This window comes from Natator depressus, chromosome 17 (assembly GCF_965152275.1).
Source record: "Natator depressus isolate rNatDep1 chromosome 17, rNatDep2.hap1, whole genome shotgun sequence".
Lineage (NCBI taxonomy): Eukaryota > Metazoa > Chordata > Testudines > Cheloniidae > Natator > Natator depressus.
The window spans coordinates 25069644-25087297 of record NC_134250.1 but is presented as its reverse complement, the minus strand read 5'-3'; the positions used below and the strand labels follow the sequence as shown (position 1 = coordinate 25087297).

General features: G+C 47.3%; 1 protein-coding gene across 3 annotated transcripts in view; it reads left to right on the top strand.

The window, feature by feature from the left end:
- Positions 1-897: 897 nt before the first annotated feature.
- STX1A (syntaxin 1A) overlaps positions 898-17654 on the top strand; it is a 323436-nt gene continuing 306679 nt past the window's right edge. For 2 of the 3 annotated variants that reach the window (XM_074974801.1, XM_074974803.1), the window contains exon 1: positions 898-999. In XM_074974801.1, coding sequence (XP_074830902.1) covers positions 970-999 — 30 coding nt within the window. In that variant the 5' untranslated portion in view covers positions 898-969. Of the gene's footprint in view, positions 1000-4604; positions 4624-17654 lie in introns of those variants that run through there. The other variant, XM_074974802.1, reaches the window with a different exon arrangement.

Genomic DNA, 17654 nt, shown 5'->3' with positions numbered 1-17654 from the left:
CATGTAACATCACTACCCCCCAGAATCAGCGCCTCACAGTTTACCTTCCCCAGGATCATCCCCAGTGTAACTCCCCCTCTGGGGGGCTTGTTCAATCCATTGCAAATCCTTGGGATTGCTTCTCCACCGTAACCCCCATGGGGTTGCTGACTCCCACTTGAACTGGCCCCAAGACTGCCCCCCCCCGAGATGGTTCCCCTCATTGTAACTCCAAGAATGCTCCCTGAAGGGCCAGCCCTGCAGCTCTCCCCCTGCCTCACTCGCTGGAGCCCCTCACCACTGCTCCCCCTACTACTCCTGCCCAGCACACTTTGTATCTGTTGTAACCCAATGCTGACTAGGGTTGCTACCCTCAGCACACACACTGCTCTCAGGGGTGCTTCCCTCTTCACCAGGGTCATGCCCCAGCAGCTCTGTGCCCATGCCCTCGCTCTCCTTGCTTAGCCCACCATGCCTGGGACTGGTGCCCCTGGAGTAACCCCCTATTTGGCTCACCCCCCCATGTATTTCCACCCCCCCCCCACAGGCACAGCCCCATCCAAGGGTAAATCCCCCTACACTCCTAGGTGCAACCCCCCCACACTAGCACGCCCCCACCCAAAGGTAAATCCCCCCCACCCCTAGGCGCAAGCCCCCCGCACTAGCATCCCCCCCCCCACCCCTAGGCGCAAGCCCCCCACACTAGCGCCCCCCACCCAAGGGTAAATACGCCCCAGCTGTAACCACCTTCACCGAAGTGTAACTCCGCACCCCAGTGCAGCCCCGCCCCTGCACACCCCAGGTGTGACCCCGGGCCCCCCCACGCGCCCTCACCCCCCAGCCGCCCCGGAGTCTGCGCAACCCCAGGCCGCTGCCCCCGGGGCCTCGCTGCGCCCGCCCGGCTCCGGCGCATGTGCCGCGCCTCCCCCGCCCCCACCGCGGCCGGAGCGGGCGGCAGCGCGAGCCGAGCGGGCGCCGGGCGGGGCGAGCATGAAGGACCGGACGGGGGAGCTGCGCGCGGTGAGCTGGGGGGGAGATGGGGCTGGCTCCCCGGGAGTGAGAGTGGGGCGGGGGCTGTGGGGGGGCTGGCCCCTCCGGGGGGGGGGGGAGGGGGAGTGGGAGTTGGGGCTGTGGGGGGGGGGCTGGCCCCTCCGGGGCGGGAGGGGGAGTTGGGGCTGGTCCCTCCGGGGGGGGAGGGGGAGGGGGAGTTGGGGCTGTGGGGGGGGGGGGAGTTGGGGCTGTGGGGGGGGGGGAGTTGGGGCTGGCCCCTCCGGGGGGGGAGGGGGAGTTGGGGCTGTGAGGGGGGGGGCTGGCCCCTCCGGGGGCGGGGGAGATGGGGCTGTGGGGGATGGAGGGAGGTGTATGTTGCTCTCTCACCCCCTGGATCCAGGAGTGCAAGAGTCATAGCCCTCTAGGGAGGGCTGTGTGTGCGTGTGTTGGAGATGTCACCCCTGGATGCATTCAGGTGACCCCCCAAGCACTCCTGTAGCCAGGGGGTGGCAGACCCCCAACACCCCCACTCTGACGGCTCCGGCACGTGGGGTGGTGAGGGACTGTGTGTATCTGGGTGGGGGGGTCTGGCATTCCTGGAAAGATGGAGCTGGTGTGAGGGGAAGTAGCTGCACTTCTGCAGTGGCAGGGGTGGGGTGGCTAGGGAGGTTGTGTGAGTGAATGTGACAAACAAGTGATCAAACCCTAAACACACTGTGATGCTCCATCCCTCGCTGAGGTTTGGTGTATGGGGGTCATGTCAAACCCTGCCCTTGCTGGGCTTGGGGCTTGGTGTGTATGTGTTTGGGGGGCTTGATGTGTTGTGTCTGTGTGCAGAGGTGATCTGAGGTTTCTGTTTTGTGTGCTCTGACAGCGTAGAGCTTGACATGGCAATGAAGTATTATTGAATGTGACACGTTTGCTGCAGGGCCTGGGCAGCTGATTGCGTGAGTGGCTCTGACACACTCGCGGGTCCGGAAGGAAGGCGTACTTGTGTGAGTGGATTGTCTTGACTAGAATAAAAAGTCTCCCCACACCCCATATGGCAAAGGAGGGCAGGAGTGCTGTGTAGGTTTTGACACCCTCTAGGTTAGGGGCAGTATACTCAGGGTGGGGAGAAGAGAGGTGAACCTGTGTGAGAATGTGGGGGGTTTAGGGAGGGGAAGGCCTTGCAAGATGTTGTGTAAGTGGACTTGACCCACTTGCTGGGGGTGAGGAGGTTGTGTGTGGGTCTGAAAATCTTCCCAGGAGCTGTGGTAGAGGCTGTCTGAATGGATGTTCTGGTGAGTGACAGATCGACAGGAGGTTGTAGGAAGGGATCTGATATACCCTCCAGCCCTTGAAAGGGATGTGTGCATCGAACACTGGCTTTATCCCTGAGCTTGCCTTGTGAGGCTGTTTCACCCTGACTTCCAGAGAGCTTTCCATGGCTGTTGTGTGACTGTCCGAATCAGTTGGGCCAGGTTTTATTTCTGGATGTTCTTAATCAATGGACCAGGGTTTACTTTCAGCAGCAGGTCTTGGATGTCAGTGAGCTTGCTGAAGTGGGTGTCTGTAATATCCTGGAACCATTAAAGTGTATGTATCGCTAGCCCATGTAAGTAACTGTTCTTGTCATCCTCCCTCCTTCCCCTCTGGTTTTTGCTACACCCATGTGTTGCAACTTGTATTCCCACACTGCTGCGGTTGAATCAATGCAGACAGACACTTGTGCCCACACAGGACCCCCTTGAAGTTAAGGGTCCATCCATGTGGATCCAGTTGTAAGATTGGGGCCCTTAAATGTAAGCTCTTTGGGGCAGGAACTGTATCTTTCTGTGAGTTTATGCAGAACGGAGCATAATGTGGCCCAGATCTTCCCTTGAGGGTCTGGGCATTATCATGTTATAATAGTAACACCATTAACCCAGATTTTACCGGACTCTCTGCATCTCAGCAGGCATCTTTTGTCTACATTCTGGAGAGTATTTATGCTTAGTTACGCTTCCTAGCAAAGGCATCAGCTTCAGAATGAAACTGAACGGAGTTGCTGAGGTTTTGCCTTTGTAACGCTGCCTGGGGGCTACTGCCGAAAGTTATTCTAAGAAGCTGCAGCAGATCCCCAGTGACAGAGAAATTAGAAATTGGGAGTCTGTACAAGAGATCTCACAAATTATTCCAGATATCCAGACTGTTTTCCTTTGTGGAATTTCATACAATTTCTCCTAGTTTAATTGTCCTTTTTGAGATCTGTTGGTATTTTTGCTTTTCAGGTAATTGTAGTTTGATATCGTAGCTTTTTAGTTGCTATTTAATCCAAGTGTATATATTTAGTTGTTTAACTCCTCATAAATCAGTCCCTCTGACCCTTACACAGTTCTGTTACTTTTTCATTCTCTCTGGTTTGCAGATATCGTTCAGATAATGAGGAACCAAGAGCTGCATAGTATTGTAGGTGCAGTCTCACCAATGCCATTCAGGCATTTTTGTTTTCTTGTTTCTGACCTGATAGTTGCAAGTGACTGTCCATTGCCACCACATCACACATTTCATTTTCTGTTCACTGTTGCCAGCATCCCGTGTATTCTGTGAACATGGAATTGCGCTGCAGAATCTCAGCTTTTTCTGGAGGCGGGGAGAGGGGGAAATCATGCTTCTTGCCTTCATGGTTGTGAAGGTAACTGAAAGTATGACACCATTGTAACCAATGTCAGGTTGTCTGCTTAAGTTTGAAGGCAGCCTGGAACAGTAGCTGTGAGAGACGTGAACTGGCACATTCGGGTCAAACAGAGAGTTGACTCTGAAACCTAACAATGCTACTTTACATGTAGGCGTTAGCTTTGTCGTTGTTGGTCATGTTAGAAGAAACACTCAGTTAAGCTGCCAGCCACTTCCCGTTCCTCACCAGTTGCCACAAGCCAAGCAGTTAAAACCTCAGGTTTCCCTTGATAACGTCTATGATGCCGTTACTCATGGTCACCAAAACCCCTGCGCTGTGGCACATGAAAAACTGAACATGTGGGGACAGAGTAAATGAACTTTGACTATCCAAATAAATAACGCAAGGGCCATTGTCATAGTAGCGAACATTTATATCCTGGAAGCCCTTCAGAGGCCCCAGTCGGGACTGGAGCCCCATTGTGCTGGATGCTTTACAAATGGGACAATCCATGCTGCCGAGCCAAAAAACATTGTTTTTGTATGTCCTGCAAAAATAGTGGTGATGTCTGTGCACAGGCCTGCTTCTTCCGGAGTCCTGAGTTCAAATGTGCAGCTAGGCCAGAAACAAGCATGAAGTCTGTTAATCATTGTTTTACAGTGATAGGCACTAGTACAGAGCGACACTCCTGCTGCTCCCCTCTCACCCACATTTTGAAATGAGCAAACGGGTGCAATGAGCAGTTTCTGCTCTAGGAAGTCCAAGGACTAGAGTAGATGGGGAAGGGGGAGGGGGTCAGGGTTGAAGTCCACTCTCAGAGCTGTGATTGATGAACTCGCTCAGAGCCTGTCTGTACGGTCTCTGCTGCAGGCAGTTCAATTTCATGAACGCTATTTGAAACGTGTTAATCCCAGAGAGAGAGAGAGGAATAATTTAGGAATGATACAATGGGGTTAAACCTAGGATGAACAGAGGAAAATGAAGAAAAGGCTGAGTGCCAGGAGAAAGTTGTAATGGTGAGCTCTGTTAGACGGTGCAATTATCTCCCAAGGGAAGGGGTAGCTGCCCTGCTACTTCGAACACCTAAAACTGGGCTGGATGGAAAACTAGAAAACGTACAGTAAGGAAGTCTCTCTCTTTTCTGTGATTCTGAAACAGAAAGGGGTGTATGTGTGTGTTGAGGGGGGAGGGGGATGAATGAAGGAAAATTGCAGCCATTCTGTTCAACAGAAGCAATTGGAAAGCTCCCAAGGCAAGGGACTCTTCCTCCATGTACAGTGCTGACTGTGAAATAGATTTGAAAATAGAGTTTTAAATAAAGAAATAAAGTCACGTGAGTGCCCTGTTGGCAGCCACTAGCTGGCTGAGGAATGACACTGGCAGAGAATTTAAAATATTCATTTTTAAATATTTAAAAAAAAAAAGAGAACGGGCCATTCAGTTTCTATCCTGCTGTTACTGGTTCAGCAACTGAATGAAATAACCATAGCTTAATCTTGAACGTTTTTAAAGATTGTAAACATGAATGTCCTTCTGCTCCTGACAACAGCATTCCAGCAGGACTGTGTCTCACTGGGACCCCTTCTCTGCCATTGTCATGCTGTGTGTGTCTTCAGCAAGATGGCTGCCACCAGGTGTATGCTTGGAAAAAAAACATTTTTTATTAAAGCCTTCAGTTGCAGATCCTTTCTTTTTCTCTGAATGGCACGAAGGGCTTCGCACCCTGTGAACGTCTGAGCCAAATGGGAGCAGACCTCCTTTAAGCACCTGTGTGTCCCTAAAAGACAGTGTTAAGGCCCTGTGGGCTGGGAATGGCTAGAGATGGAAACCCTAGGGCAGTGAGAGGTGAAATTTCTGTGGTAGGTGCAAACAGTATGTCAGAAAGACAAAGCATGACAGTAATGTTTATTTAAAGAAATGATAAAGGGGGCTCTATTTGGGGAGATCTACTCGTTTGCCAGTGGTTCCTCTAAGGCAGTGTTTTCCAGACTTGTTCCGCCGCTTGGTCAGGGAAAGCCCCTGGCAGGCTGGGCTGGTTTCTTTACCTGCCGCGTCCGCAGGTTCGGCCAATCGCCGACGCGGCAGGTAAACAAACCGGCCTGGCCCACTAGGGGCTTTCCCTGACCAAGCGGCGGCGTCGCCTGCTCTAATGAATTGAGGTTAGGAGGGGGCTTGGCTTTGCTTTCCTGTACTTGAGATGCAGGTCTTTCTAGCCAGCCTCATTAATAATCTGGGCCAGTTTCTTCTCATTTTCATAGATCTTGTAAATTCAGCTAGTAAGAAGATGAAAAAATGGCTTTAATCAAAGCAAAAGGAGAACAGCCCAAGCGTTCTGCTGCCCCATAGACTGTAGCTTTGCATTTTAACGGGATTCTTTAAATTATACTTGAAGTTTAACATTTAAAGTGCAAATCCTAGTACTTCTCTTCAGTGTTCTGGGTACAGTGGCTTTTATGCCCCTCTAACGCCCTGGGAAGGGAAGGGCACTGCTCACAGAAGAATGGGCATTCGAAACAATCAGGGAACGGGAGATTCATGTGTCCCCTCAGAGCTAAGAAATTTACTCTAATGTGAAGAAAGAGTCAATTGGAGATCTGATCTTGAAAGGTTTTTGTACTGACATCAGCCCTGGTGTAAGCAGATTGAAAATCCTATTGAAATCAGTAGGAGATGAGCCTGTTTAAACCAGGGCTGAATTTGGCCCTTGGACTAAAGAGTAATATGTTGCCTCTCGATCCCATCTGTTCCCTTATTTCTAGGGTTAAATTCAGATGTGCATGGGCATCGCCAGTGAAACGGGCAGCTGCTGACACAGTCTGATTCTTCCTCTGGCAGACATCCTCGGGGAAGTGTAATTTGAGCAATTGCCAAGTTCTGAGCTTGCTTGGGAGCCAGAAATCCAAGATCTGAGAGTCCCGGGACTGCTGAATTTGATTGGTTGCTTTAAAAACCATGGCACAAGCTGCTGTGCTCTCCTGATATCGCCTCTTACCTGTTGCATCCCACTGTCTTTGAGATTTCTCCAAATACTCCCGGGGAGGCATAACTGAGGAAAGGAGCGCAGCCTCCTCTGAACTGGGTGACTCATTGTTTCAGAGCAGCATGCAAGTAACTTCTTTTACCTCTGTCACAGCGAGTGATTTGGGCAGTACGACCCTTGGAACAGCTAGGTCTGTTCCTCTTCAAAGAGCTGTATCTTCTTGAAACTGCTGTTTTTCTTAACATTTCCTATCATTGCACAATTGTGCTGCCATCCGTGCAGCTCCACTGGTGGGAGTGCTAGTGTAGACCAGCCACTGGCATTCACAGCATTTTGTCATCTAGATGGGCCTGAGTGAGGCTTGATGACAGAGTGAGAAAATGTCTATGCTGGTGCTGCCACTTAGATGATTGGAGATTTTCAGATACATGCTAGTGTAGACACAGGCTATAACACTTTCTGCAGGTGTCATGGTAATATATCAGGCCATTTGCTCTCATTATTATTGCTTTAATTTAGCCTTATTGCAGCTGCTTTTATTCAGACCCAGGCCTGTGGTGGGGAAACTAGCTAGTATTCCTCTGTGTGACGTACTGGGCACAATCCAGACTAGTTGGAGGCTGTAGTAGCTCCCACCTGGGTCACTCACAAACAGCGTTCCAGCATGCAAGCTACACCCTCAGTGACTGTGTGTAACTGCAGCCTGCCAGCAGCACCCTGGTTCTCACCAGCGTGGGTTACACTGCAGGGTGACCCCAACACATCCCCAGTCCTGGATCTTCCTCCAGACATGTATGTCCTATACTGCCCAGCCCTTTCCTGGACAGTTCAAGTATATAAAGTCCATTATTCCTTTAAGGGAAGATATGACAGTTTATTACCTTAAATTGTTACCCAGACACTTGAATTTAGACACTCTCTGAATTAGATAAAACTGTTTATTAAATACAAAGAGAGAGATTTTAAATGGGTACAAGTAATGAGGCATAAAAGGCAGAAATGGTTATAAGAAAAATAAAGATAAAATGCTTACTAGTATCTGCTTAGGGAATTATTTTAGTTGCAAAGCACACTTTCTCACCACATGCACCAGCAGATTACTGACCAAACTTTCAGATCAGGACCCTTCCACCAAGTCCAACAGCTGTTTCCTTTTGTCTTCTCAGGTGCAGAGAATGAGATAGGCAGGGGAAGAGAGAGGGGTTTATTGGGGTGTTTGTCCCTCCTTTTTATAGTTTCAGTCACCCTCTCAAAAAACGTTTCCAGCTGAGAACCGGGAGAGACAGAGTCTATGTGGAAGGATGTTCCCTGCTGGATTTTTTCATCTGTTTGAACGTCCTTTGTTTCCCTTTGTGCTTGATGAATCTGTTGACTGCTTAAATGCAAAGTAAAGCAAGCACACATTCCTTTGTTTAGGACAGACCTGTCTGCTGACTTCTGCTTGGGCGGGGCTGTTGGGTTTGGAACATGGGTTAATAACATCGTCCAGGGGGATTTTATAACTTCACATACATATTGCCACACACATTTTACCAGCACAATACTGACCAGCAAATTATGAATTTTCAAATGATACTTTACAAGGCATACCTTGTACAAAGATTATAGCAATAGTGTGTAGAGTGTGAATTCAGGGGTGTATTCCATCACAGTATGTCTGTATTGCAATCCAAGGGTGTGACTGCATCTTGTGTAGACACACAAGATTCTAGATTCTAAACTAGATTCTGTCTAGCTAGCTTGGGTACAGGAGCAGTGACCCCATGGCAACATGCGCTTCCATGTGGGCTAACCTGTGCTGGAGTGTACACTGCCCTAGATTCACTGCTCTGGTGCTCGAGCTAGCAGGCTTAAAGCTAGCTCACATATGTTGACTCAATCTGCAGTCACACCCTGTAACTGCAGCATAGCCAGACCCTAAGACAATGAGTGCTAGTCTACGCTACACAACACACAAGTTTTGAATTGTGCAGAGTCAGGTTAGCTGACAGGTTGACCATGGGTTTGGAGTCAGTGTAGACCAGCATCGTGTCAGCTAATGCTAATTAAACCTGGTCTGTGTTGATTGCAAAGTCATGCTTAGCGTCATGTCAGCTAATTTGATTCTTCACATCTATATTCAACCATGGTAATATTTTGTAGTTGGAGACCGGCCCTGAGAGTCTCTGCCTAGCCTCCGTAGGCCTGGGCAAGTCTGTCTTTCCTCTCCGTCATTTCTTCTCGTTGTGTCTGACAGGGAAATTTTGCTGAGGCTGGAGCATGGGGGTTCTTTGGAGTTGAGTCCAAGTGGCCATTGACCCCTGCGGACCTTTCCCTCCTCTGACTCTGAGAGTAGGAGGTGGTGCGTTGGAATTATCGTGCGGAAGTTCTCTGGCCCGTGTTAGACGGGGGTCAGACGAGGTGATCATCGGTCCCTTCTGGCCTTGGAATCTGTGAATTTGTCCTTGTGTCTCTAGCACAGCGCACTACAGCCACGAGAATGAAGTTTAGAAACCTGGTCCCATGTAAGCGCTATTCACTGTGATCTCTTAAAATGCTGTATGAAGCCATCAGTTTTACAGGGGTCTGAATTCTGCACTGATAAAATAGTGAACAGCAGGAATTCAACGGTAGAACTCAGTGCAGTATAAATACGGGACATATGAACCTGAATTGATGGGAAATCCCTTTGAGGTAACAGCAAAAATCAGCAATTTGACCTAACTTAATAGCATAAGAACTCCACAGTTAATGGAGTAAGATAAGTTCCATTATAAGACTGATTACTGACAACTCCCCTCCCCTCAACTTCCCTCAAGAGGTCCTTTCCAAGTGGAATTCTCCCTACACTGTGTCCTGCCGTAGGAGGATTTATTTATTTTTTTTAGATTGAAGTGAGATGGGAGAGAAGTGACTTCAAAAATCAATGATTTCACTTTTGGAAGAGAGGCATCATGCTTTTTTGGCCTTCAGCTCAAACATGTCTTAGTTGAGGAGCTTCATATGTGCTGTGCTCTCTATACCTCAAGGAGAGCTATGTGTGTGATTGTATATTGAACTCACTGTGTAGATAATAAAAGCTATTCATTGGGTGGTGGTGGGGCGGGGGGTAGGGAAGCCTGGGTTCTAAGTGAAATCTCTGCAAACACTTTACTCTTTGTGAAGAGTCTCCCACATTTCAACAGGCGCAAAGTGGGAGATGGTGTGAAATGCCTTGGTAGCTGTTAAGCTGTGCAAGACCAAAGAGAGCAAGAGTGGGCTAAAATTTCTGTGGAGAATATTGACTCCACAAGAGTCTTGAACCATTCTGTTTCTCTGCTCCATACAGTAGGAACTCTGTGTACAGGAGACATTTGCTCACCCAGGATATAAAAGAGTTAAAAAAATAAGAAACATGCTCAAACATGTTAAGATGGATTCAAGAGTGGGTGGATGTGTTCTGGTTGAGCGTGTGAAACAGGGTGGCTGGCTGCTGAAGGGCTGGGGCTAGCCAACCCTGATTACAGAATGAGCCTTACCTTGTCCTGTAAAGAGCTGCAGTGAAGGGGAGAAGAGCAGGAGGCTCCTGCTAGGGTGCCTGAATGAGGGAAAGGTTTGGGGCTGGAAGCCAGACCCAGAGTGCTGAAGGAAGGCTGAGTCTGGAGGGATTGGGCCCAGTTCTTGCTAGAGACCCTGACTGGGAGGATGGGGCCTGGAAGCTAGGGGGCTGAGGAGGGCTGAGCTCTAGTCAGGTAAAGCCTGAGAGAGTTTGAATTGAGACCTAGCTCTGGGACAGAGGACTGGGGACTATGTAAAGGGAGAAAGCAGATGAACTGGGTTTGGGGCCTGGGATCCCAGGGTTTAAGGACTCAATAAGTGGGACTCCAGGAGGGAAAAGTTTAATTACCTGTGGACTGTGAGTTAAGGGGCCCTGAATAGGGGAGAAGCTGGTGGCAGGATACCACAGAGTGACCTCTGGCCACAAGGAAGTGCTCAGGAGGCAGCCAGCCCTGTTACAGCATGGGACAGGGAAGCAGGAACTCCTGGCTTCCAGTCCCAGCTCTGGCACTTGGGGCTTTATGCATATGTTTTTAAAAACAGTCTGCCTCGGTTTCCCCATCTGAAAACAAGGATTGGAGCTGCAGAGTTGGAGGCCACTGTGCCACTCCAACGAGACTTCATGGATCAGAGGTTGCAGGGTCTGAGAAGGCAATTGGTGTAGGGAGAAGGTGGGTTCATGGCTGTGCAAAGCCCCACCCCTCAGTCACATTCGCTAATGTTTCAGGGACCTCGATAGCAGAGTGGGGCTATCCAGTTTATTACACCAAATGCAGCAAGTGTGATTATCTGCCTTGTGGGCACATTACATATGTGTGCATTCAGTGCATGCAGCTCATGGACCTACATGAGGGACCTAGACAAATTGGAGGATTGGGCCAAAAGAAACCTGATGAGGTTCAATAAGGATAAGTGCAGGGTCCTGCACTTAGGACGGAAGAACCCAATGCACAGCTACAGACTAGGGACCGAATGGCTAGGCAGCAGTTCTGCGGAAAAGGACCTAGGGGTTACAGTGGACGAGAAGCTGGATATGAGTCAGCAGTGTGCCCTTGTTGCCAAGAAGGCCAATGGCATTTTGGGATGTATAAGTAGGGGCATAGCGAGCAGATCGAGGGACGTGATCGTTCCCCTCTATTTGACGTTGGTGAGGCCTCATCTGGAGTAGTGTGTCCAGTTTTGGGCCCCACACTACAAGAAGGATGTGGATAAATTGGAGAGAGTCCAGCGAAGGGCAACAAAAATGATTAGGGGTCTGGAACACATGACCTATGAGGAGAGGCTGAGGGAACTGGGATTGTTTAGTCTGCAGAAGAGAAGAATGAGGGGGGATTTGATAGCTGCTTTCAACTACCTGAGAGGTGGTTCCAAAGAGGATGGTTCTAGACTATTCTCAGTGGTAGAAGATGACAGGACAAGGAGTAATGGTCTCAAGTTGCAGTGGGGGAGGTTTAGGTTGGATATTAGGAAAAACTTTTTCACTAAGAGGGTGGTGAAACACTGGAATGCGTTACCTAGGGAGGTGGTAGAATCTCCTTCCTTAGAATTTTTTAAGGTCAGGCTTGACAAAGCCCTGGCTGGGATGATTTAATTGGGGATTGGTCCTGCTTTGAGCAGGGGGTTGGACTAGATGACCTCCTGAGGCCCCTTCCAACTCTGATATTCTATGATTCTATGACCTCAGAGACCGAGTATGGGCTGTTGAGACTAGAGTGGCTGAATTGGAGGAGCGAAAGGAGACGGAGTTACATACGTGAGACTTTTCAGTAGAAGCGGGTCCCACCCCCAGTCTGACAGCCTCTGTGCTGTTGCGGAGGATGAAAGTCTCAGGAAAGGAGAGCATCACGCTGTAGTGGAAGGAAATGATCCCATAGTTGGGACCCTCCTTCCAGATGATGTCATGATGTCTTCTCGGCACTGAGACTATCCCTGCAGGGTTTCAATGGTGGACGAGACAATGGTGTTGGGAGGAGGGATTTAGGTTTATTAGGAACTAGGAAACCTTTTGGGAAAGGAAGGAGCTGTAAAGGGAAGATGGCCTCCATCTACACCAAATGGAACCAGATTGCTGGTGTGTATAAAAAGTTTGTAGATGAGTTATTTAACTAAGGGCTGGGGGAAAGCCAACAGTTGCAGAAGAGCACATGGTTCAGATAGAGACATCCCTTAGGGGAGGATTTATTAAAGGGGATTCTCCATATCCTAGTAAAAAGGAGAGAATAGAAGTTGATAAAGTACAGGTAGGAAAGAGTCCCATTCAGTTAAACCACATGAAAGCAGACAACTAAATATTGGCAAATTTTATTAATGCTTGTTCATAAATGATAGAAGCTAAATATTAAGATGGGTGAACTTGAGTGCCTGATATTAAATGAGGATATTAATATAATAGGCTTCACAGAAACTTGGTGGAATGATGATAATCAATGGGACACGGTAATACCAGGGAACAAAATACATAGGAATGACAGAGTAGGTCATGCTGTTGGGGAAGCAGCATTATATATGAAAGAAAGCATAGAGTCAAATATAGTAAAAATCTTCAATGACTCAAACAGTACCATGGAATATCTATGGATAGAAATTTCATGCTTGAATAATAAGAATATAGCAGTAGGAATATACTGCTGACCAGCTGACCAGGATGGTGATGTTGACTGTGAAATGCTCAGGAAGATTAGAGAGGCTACCCAAACAAAAAACTCAGTGATAACTGGGGATTTCAGCTATCTCTGTACTGACTGGGTATTGGCTACCTCAGGATGGGATTCAGAGATAAAATTGCTAGATGCCATTAATGGCTCTTGGTGCAGCTAGTCCTGGAACCCACAAGGGGAGAGGCTATTCTTGACATAGTCCTAAGTGGCACACAGGATCTTGTCCAAGAGGTGAATATAGCTGAACTGCTCGGTAATAGCAACCATAATGTAATTAAATATAACATCTTGTCAGGGGGAAAATATCAAATAAACCCACCACCGTATCATTTAACTTAAAAAGAAAAAGGAACTACACAAAAATGAAGAAGCTAGTTAAATGGATATTAAAAGGAACCGTCACAAGAGTGAAATGCCTGGAAGCTGCATGGAAACTTTTTAAAAACACAATAATAAAGCCTCAAACTAAATATATACCCTCCCCCCTCCCCAAGAAACAGTAAGAGGACCAAAAAAAAAAAAAAAAAACCACCAGGCTCAACAACAGACTAAAAGAGGCGGTTAGAGACAAAAAGACATCCTTTAAAAATTGGAAGTAAAATCCTAATGAGGAAAATAGAAAGGAGCATAAACTCTGGCACATCAAGTGTAAAAATATAACTAGGCAGGCCAAAAAAAGAATTTGAAGAGCAATTAGCAAAAGACACAAAAAATAGCCAAAAAATTAAGTACATCAGAAGCAGGAAGCCTGCCAAACAATCAGTGGAGCCACTGAATGATTGAGGAGCTAAAGGAGCACTCAAGGCAGACAAGGCCGTTCTGGAGAAGCTAAATGAGTTCTTTGCATCAGTTTTCACTGCAGAGGATGTGAGGCAGATTCCTACACCTGAGCCATTCTTTTTAGGTGACAAATCTAAGGAATTGTCCTAGACTGAGGTGTCAATAGAGGAGGTTTTGGAACAAATTGATACATTTAATGGTAATAAATCACCAGCAGCAGATGGTATTCACCACTCAAATATGAAATTGTAGAAGTACTAACTGTGGTATATAACCTATCACTTAAATCAGTCTCAGTACCAGATGACTGGAAGATAGCTAATGTGACACCAATTTTTTAAAAAGGTTTCAGTGGTGATCCTGGCAATTATAGGCCAGTAAGCCTAACTTCAGCACCAGGCAAATTGATTGAAACTGTAGTAAAGAACAGAATTATCAGACTCATAGATGAACCAAATATGCTGGAGAAGAGTCAACATGGCTTTTGCAAAGGGAAATCATGCCTCACCAATCTATTGGAGTTCTTTGGTGTGGTTCACAAACATGGTCCAGGGTGATCCAGTGGCTACAGTATACTTGGACTTTCAGAAAGCCTTTGACAGGGTCCCACACCAAAGGCTCTAAGCGAAGTAAGTAGTCATGGGGAAAAGAGGGAAGGTCCTCTTAAGGAGCAGTAACTGGTTAAAAGATAGGAAACAAAGGGTAGGAATAAATGGTCCGTTTTCACAGTGAAGAGAAGTAAATAGTGGTGTCCCCCAAGGATCTGTACTGGAACCAATGCTATTTAATATATTCATAGATGATCTGGAAAAAGGGGTAAACAGTGAGGTGGCAAAGTTTGCAGATAATACAAAATTATTCAAGACAGTTAAGTACAAAGGTGACAGCACAGCACAAAGGGATCTCACAAAACTGGGTGACTGTGCAAGAAAATGGCAGATGAAATTCAGTGTTGATAAGTGTGAAGTAGAGCGCAATGGAAAACATACTCCCAACTATATATATATATACAAGTTTTCAGCAACTTGCTGTTACTGCTCAAGAAAGAGATCGTGGGGTCATTGTGGATAATTCTCTGAAAACATCTGGACAATAGGCAGCGGCAGTCAAAAAAGCTAACAGAGTTATGAACTATTAGGAAAGGGATAGATAAGACAGAAAATATTATAATGCCACTATAAATATCCATGGTACACCCACACCTTGAATACTGCATGCAGTTCTGATCGCCCCATCTCAAAAAGATATACTAGAATTGGAAAAAGTACTGAAAAGGGCAACAAAAATTATTAGGAGTAGGGAACAGCTTCCATCTGAGGAGAGATGAAAAAGACTGGGACTATTCATCTTAGAAAAGAGACGACTAAGAAGGGGTATGATAGAGGTCTATAAAATCATGGCTGGCGGGGAGAAAATGAATAAGGAAGTGTCATTTACTCCTTCACATAACTCAAGAGCCAGGGGTCACCCAATGAAATTGATAGGCAGCAGGTTAAAACAAATATATGAAAGTGTAATTCAATAATTTCCCTGTTCTGTCCATCCCCTCTGAAGCACCTGACATTGGCTGCTGTCAGAAGACAGGATACTGGGCTAGATGGACCATTGGTCTGACCCAGTATGGCCGTTCTTATGTTCTTACTTGATCACTTTCCCCAAGTTAACTACGTTCCTCAAGACCAGTGTTTCCCAAACTTGGGACGCCGTTTGTTCAGGGAAAGCCCCTGGTGGTCCGGGCCGGTTTGTTTACCTGGTGCGTCCGCAGGTTTGGCCGATCGCGGCTCCCACTGGCCATGGTTCGCCGCTGCAGGCCAGTGGGAGCTGTGGGAAGCGGCGCGGGACATACCGGCCGCCGCTTCCCGCAGCTCCCATTGGCCTGCAGCGGCGAACCGCGGCCAGTGGGAGCTGTGATCGGCCGAACCTGTGGATGCGGCAGGTAAACAAACCGGCCTGGGCCACCAGGGGCTTTCCCTGAACAAGTGGTGTCCCAAGTTTGGGAAACACTGCTCAAGACAATGCAGCTGGATCAGTGCAGATAGTGACAGGTGCTGCAGACGGAGTGTTTTCAGCAATGGGATCAGGATTGTGGAATGCTGCCGGAACAGAGCAGACAGAGTCCAGGTCTGATGGGATTCAGATCTAGATGGAAGTCTCTCCAGTTTGATGGAGGCTTCCACTGGGAATGGTGCCGGAGAGAAACAAGCAATTCATGTCCAGACAATACATGCAAGTCACCCACCTTTTGGAAGGGGGAAAGGAGCACACCTCTTTTTGGTTGGAGGTTTCTTCTCTTAATTCTGTCTGTGCTTTGATACCATGGTGATAGGTGTCTTTTACAAACCTGAGCGTTCTAGCTGGCTAGTGTGTTACCCATATAATGGGCATATCTGACTACCTTACTGTGTGAAAGCGAATGAGCTGCAACAGGAATTGCCACTTTCCTCTAAAGCAGGAAAGGGTTTTTAGGGTTGACTTGGGCTTCAGTCCTGCGAACACTCACACCTGGGTAATGTTATATACTCAGTGGGACTGCTCACGTGAGTGTTCGCAGGATCAGGGCCCAGACTGTTGTGTATTATTTCTTTTTCATTGACAGTGTTATAGAACATACTTAAAGAACTGTTGTGGATCCCATCTGCTCATTGGGTCCAATTCTCATCTAGCTCAAACCAGTGTAAATCAGGAACAACTTTACTGAAGTCATCTGAGTTGCACTGGTGTTAGTGAGACGAGAACTGGGCCCATTGTTTTTATTTTTTGAGGGAAGGGTCTGAGAGTACCACAGCAATAGCTCAGAGCTTCTTAACTGAGACGTGTTAGGGACCGGTAATGAACTACAGCCCACCGTTGTATGGGGTATGTAGCATATTTACCTTCTCTTTGCACCAATGGGAGGGAAGGATCCTGGGAGTGGAATAAGGCGTCTCCTTTTAACAGACCCTGCTTCAGAACAGTAGCTGAAATGGCTGTGCATCATCCTTTCTTTGTGAAACAGTTATTTTTTGGTAAACCTTTACCATTACTTTAACATGCCCCACCCTAGAACTGTCCATGTATTTCTACCACACTACATAATTCAGCTGCAGCAGGCCACGAATGCTCAGGTTCTCTCTGCCTATCTGGCTTACATCCAGTTGGCAAGTCTTGCTTTTTGCCTTTGGGAGTGGATGGGTGTGTGTTTTAAAAAAAAAAGTGACATTCAGAATCCAGCTCCAAGGATAGCTGTGTAGCTACACCGCCTCCCTTCTCCCACGGCCCCATTGAAATGTCAGGGGGGTTTAAGTTGTAAATTAAAACTTGTAGCCAATCCTTGCTCCATCTATTGTCGTTAATAATACATTGCTGCTTCTGGAAATGACTGCTCTGTTCCAGGCACAATCATGAAACGTTTTTCTTTTTAGCCTTTGTTCTTCATCTGGGTAACAAGAATTTTAGAAACACACTATTGCCAACCCAAGCCTTCAGAATCCTGAGACTGGCTTAACAATCATGAGATTTTTTTTAAAAAAGAAGTGTTTTGATTTTTTTATTTTTGCCTACTTGTTTTCTGAGCCTGTAGGGCACGCTTGCTTCATGCTTCCAAGCTTTTCTCTGCAACCATGAGCATTAGAAACTTGCTTTTTTAAAACACGAAAGCTGAGTTTCTCATGCCATCTGTGGATTCCAGCAGCTGGGGCTTTAAGAAAAACACCAAATATCATGAGGCTCACAATAAAATCACAAGAGTTGTCAACACTGAAACTTTCACTAGGCATTTTTCATTTTAAAACTGTTGGGCAGGGATATGGCAGGCTGAAGAGCAGGTGTTTCCCCCTCTGGAGAACTGAAGTGCTGTCCTGCATCACAAGTGCAACTGTGTTGCTTGGTTTCGTAATCGTTAGTGGATATTGGTTCACTTCACAGGGAAACTTCCCATTTTGGCTTGAGTGTAACGTGATCAGGTAGGACCCAGGGCTAGAGGTTAAAGTTGAGGTGCACTGGAAGGATTAAACGTAGATGTTTCAAGTCAGGGTTGAAGTGCATGGACTTTATTCTCCGCAGATTGAGCCCCCTGCTTCTCAGAATGAATCTTTTAAACAGGAAAACAAGAGACCGTCAGATGATTGTTGTGGAA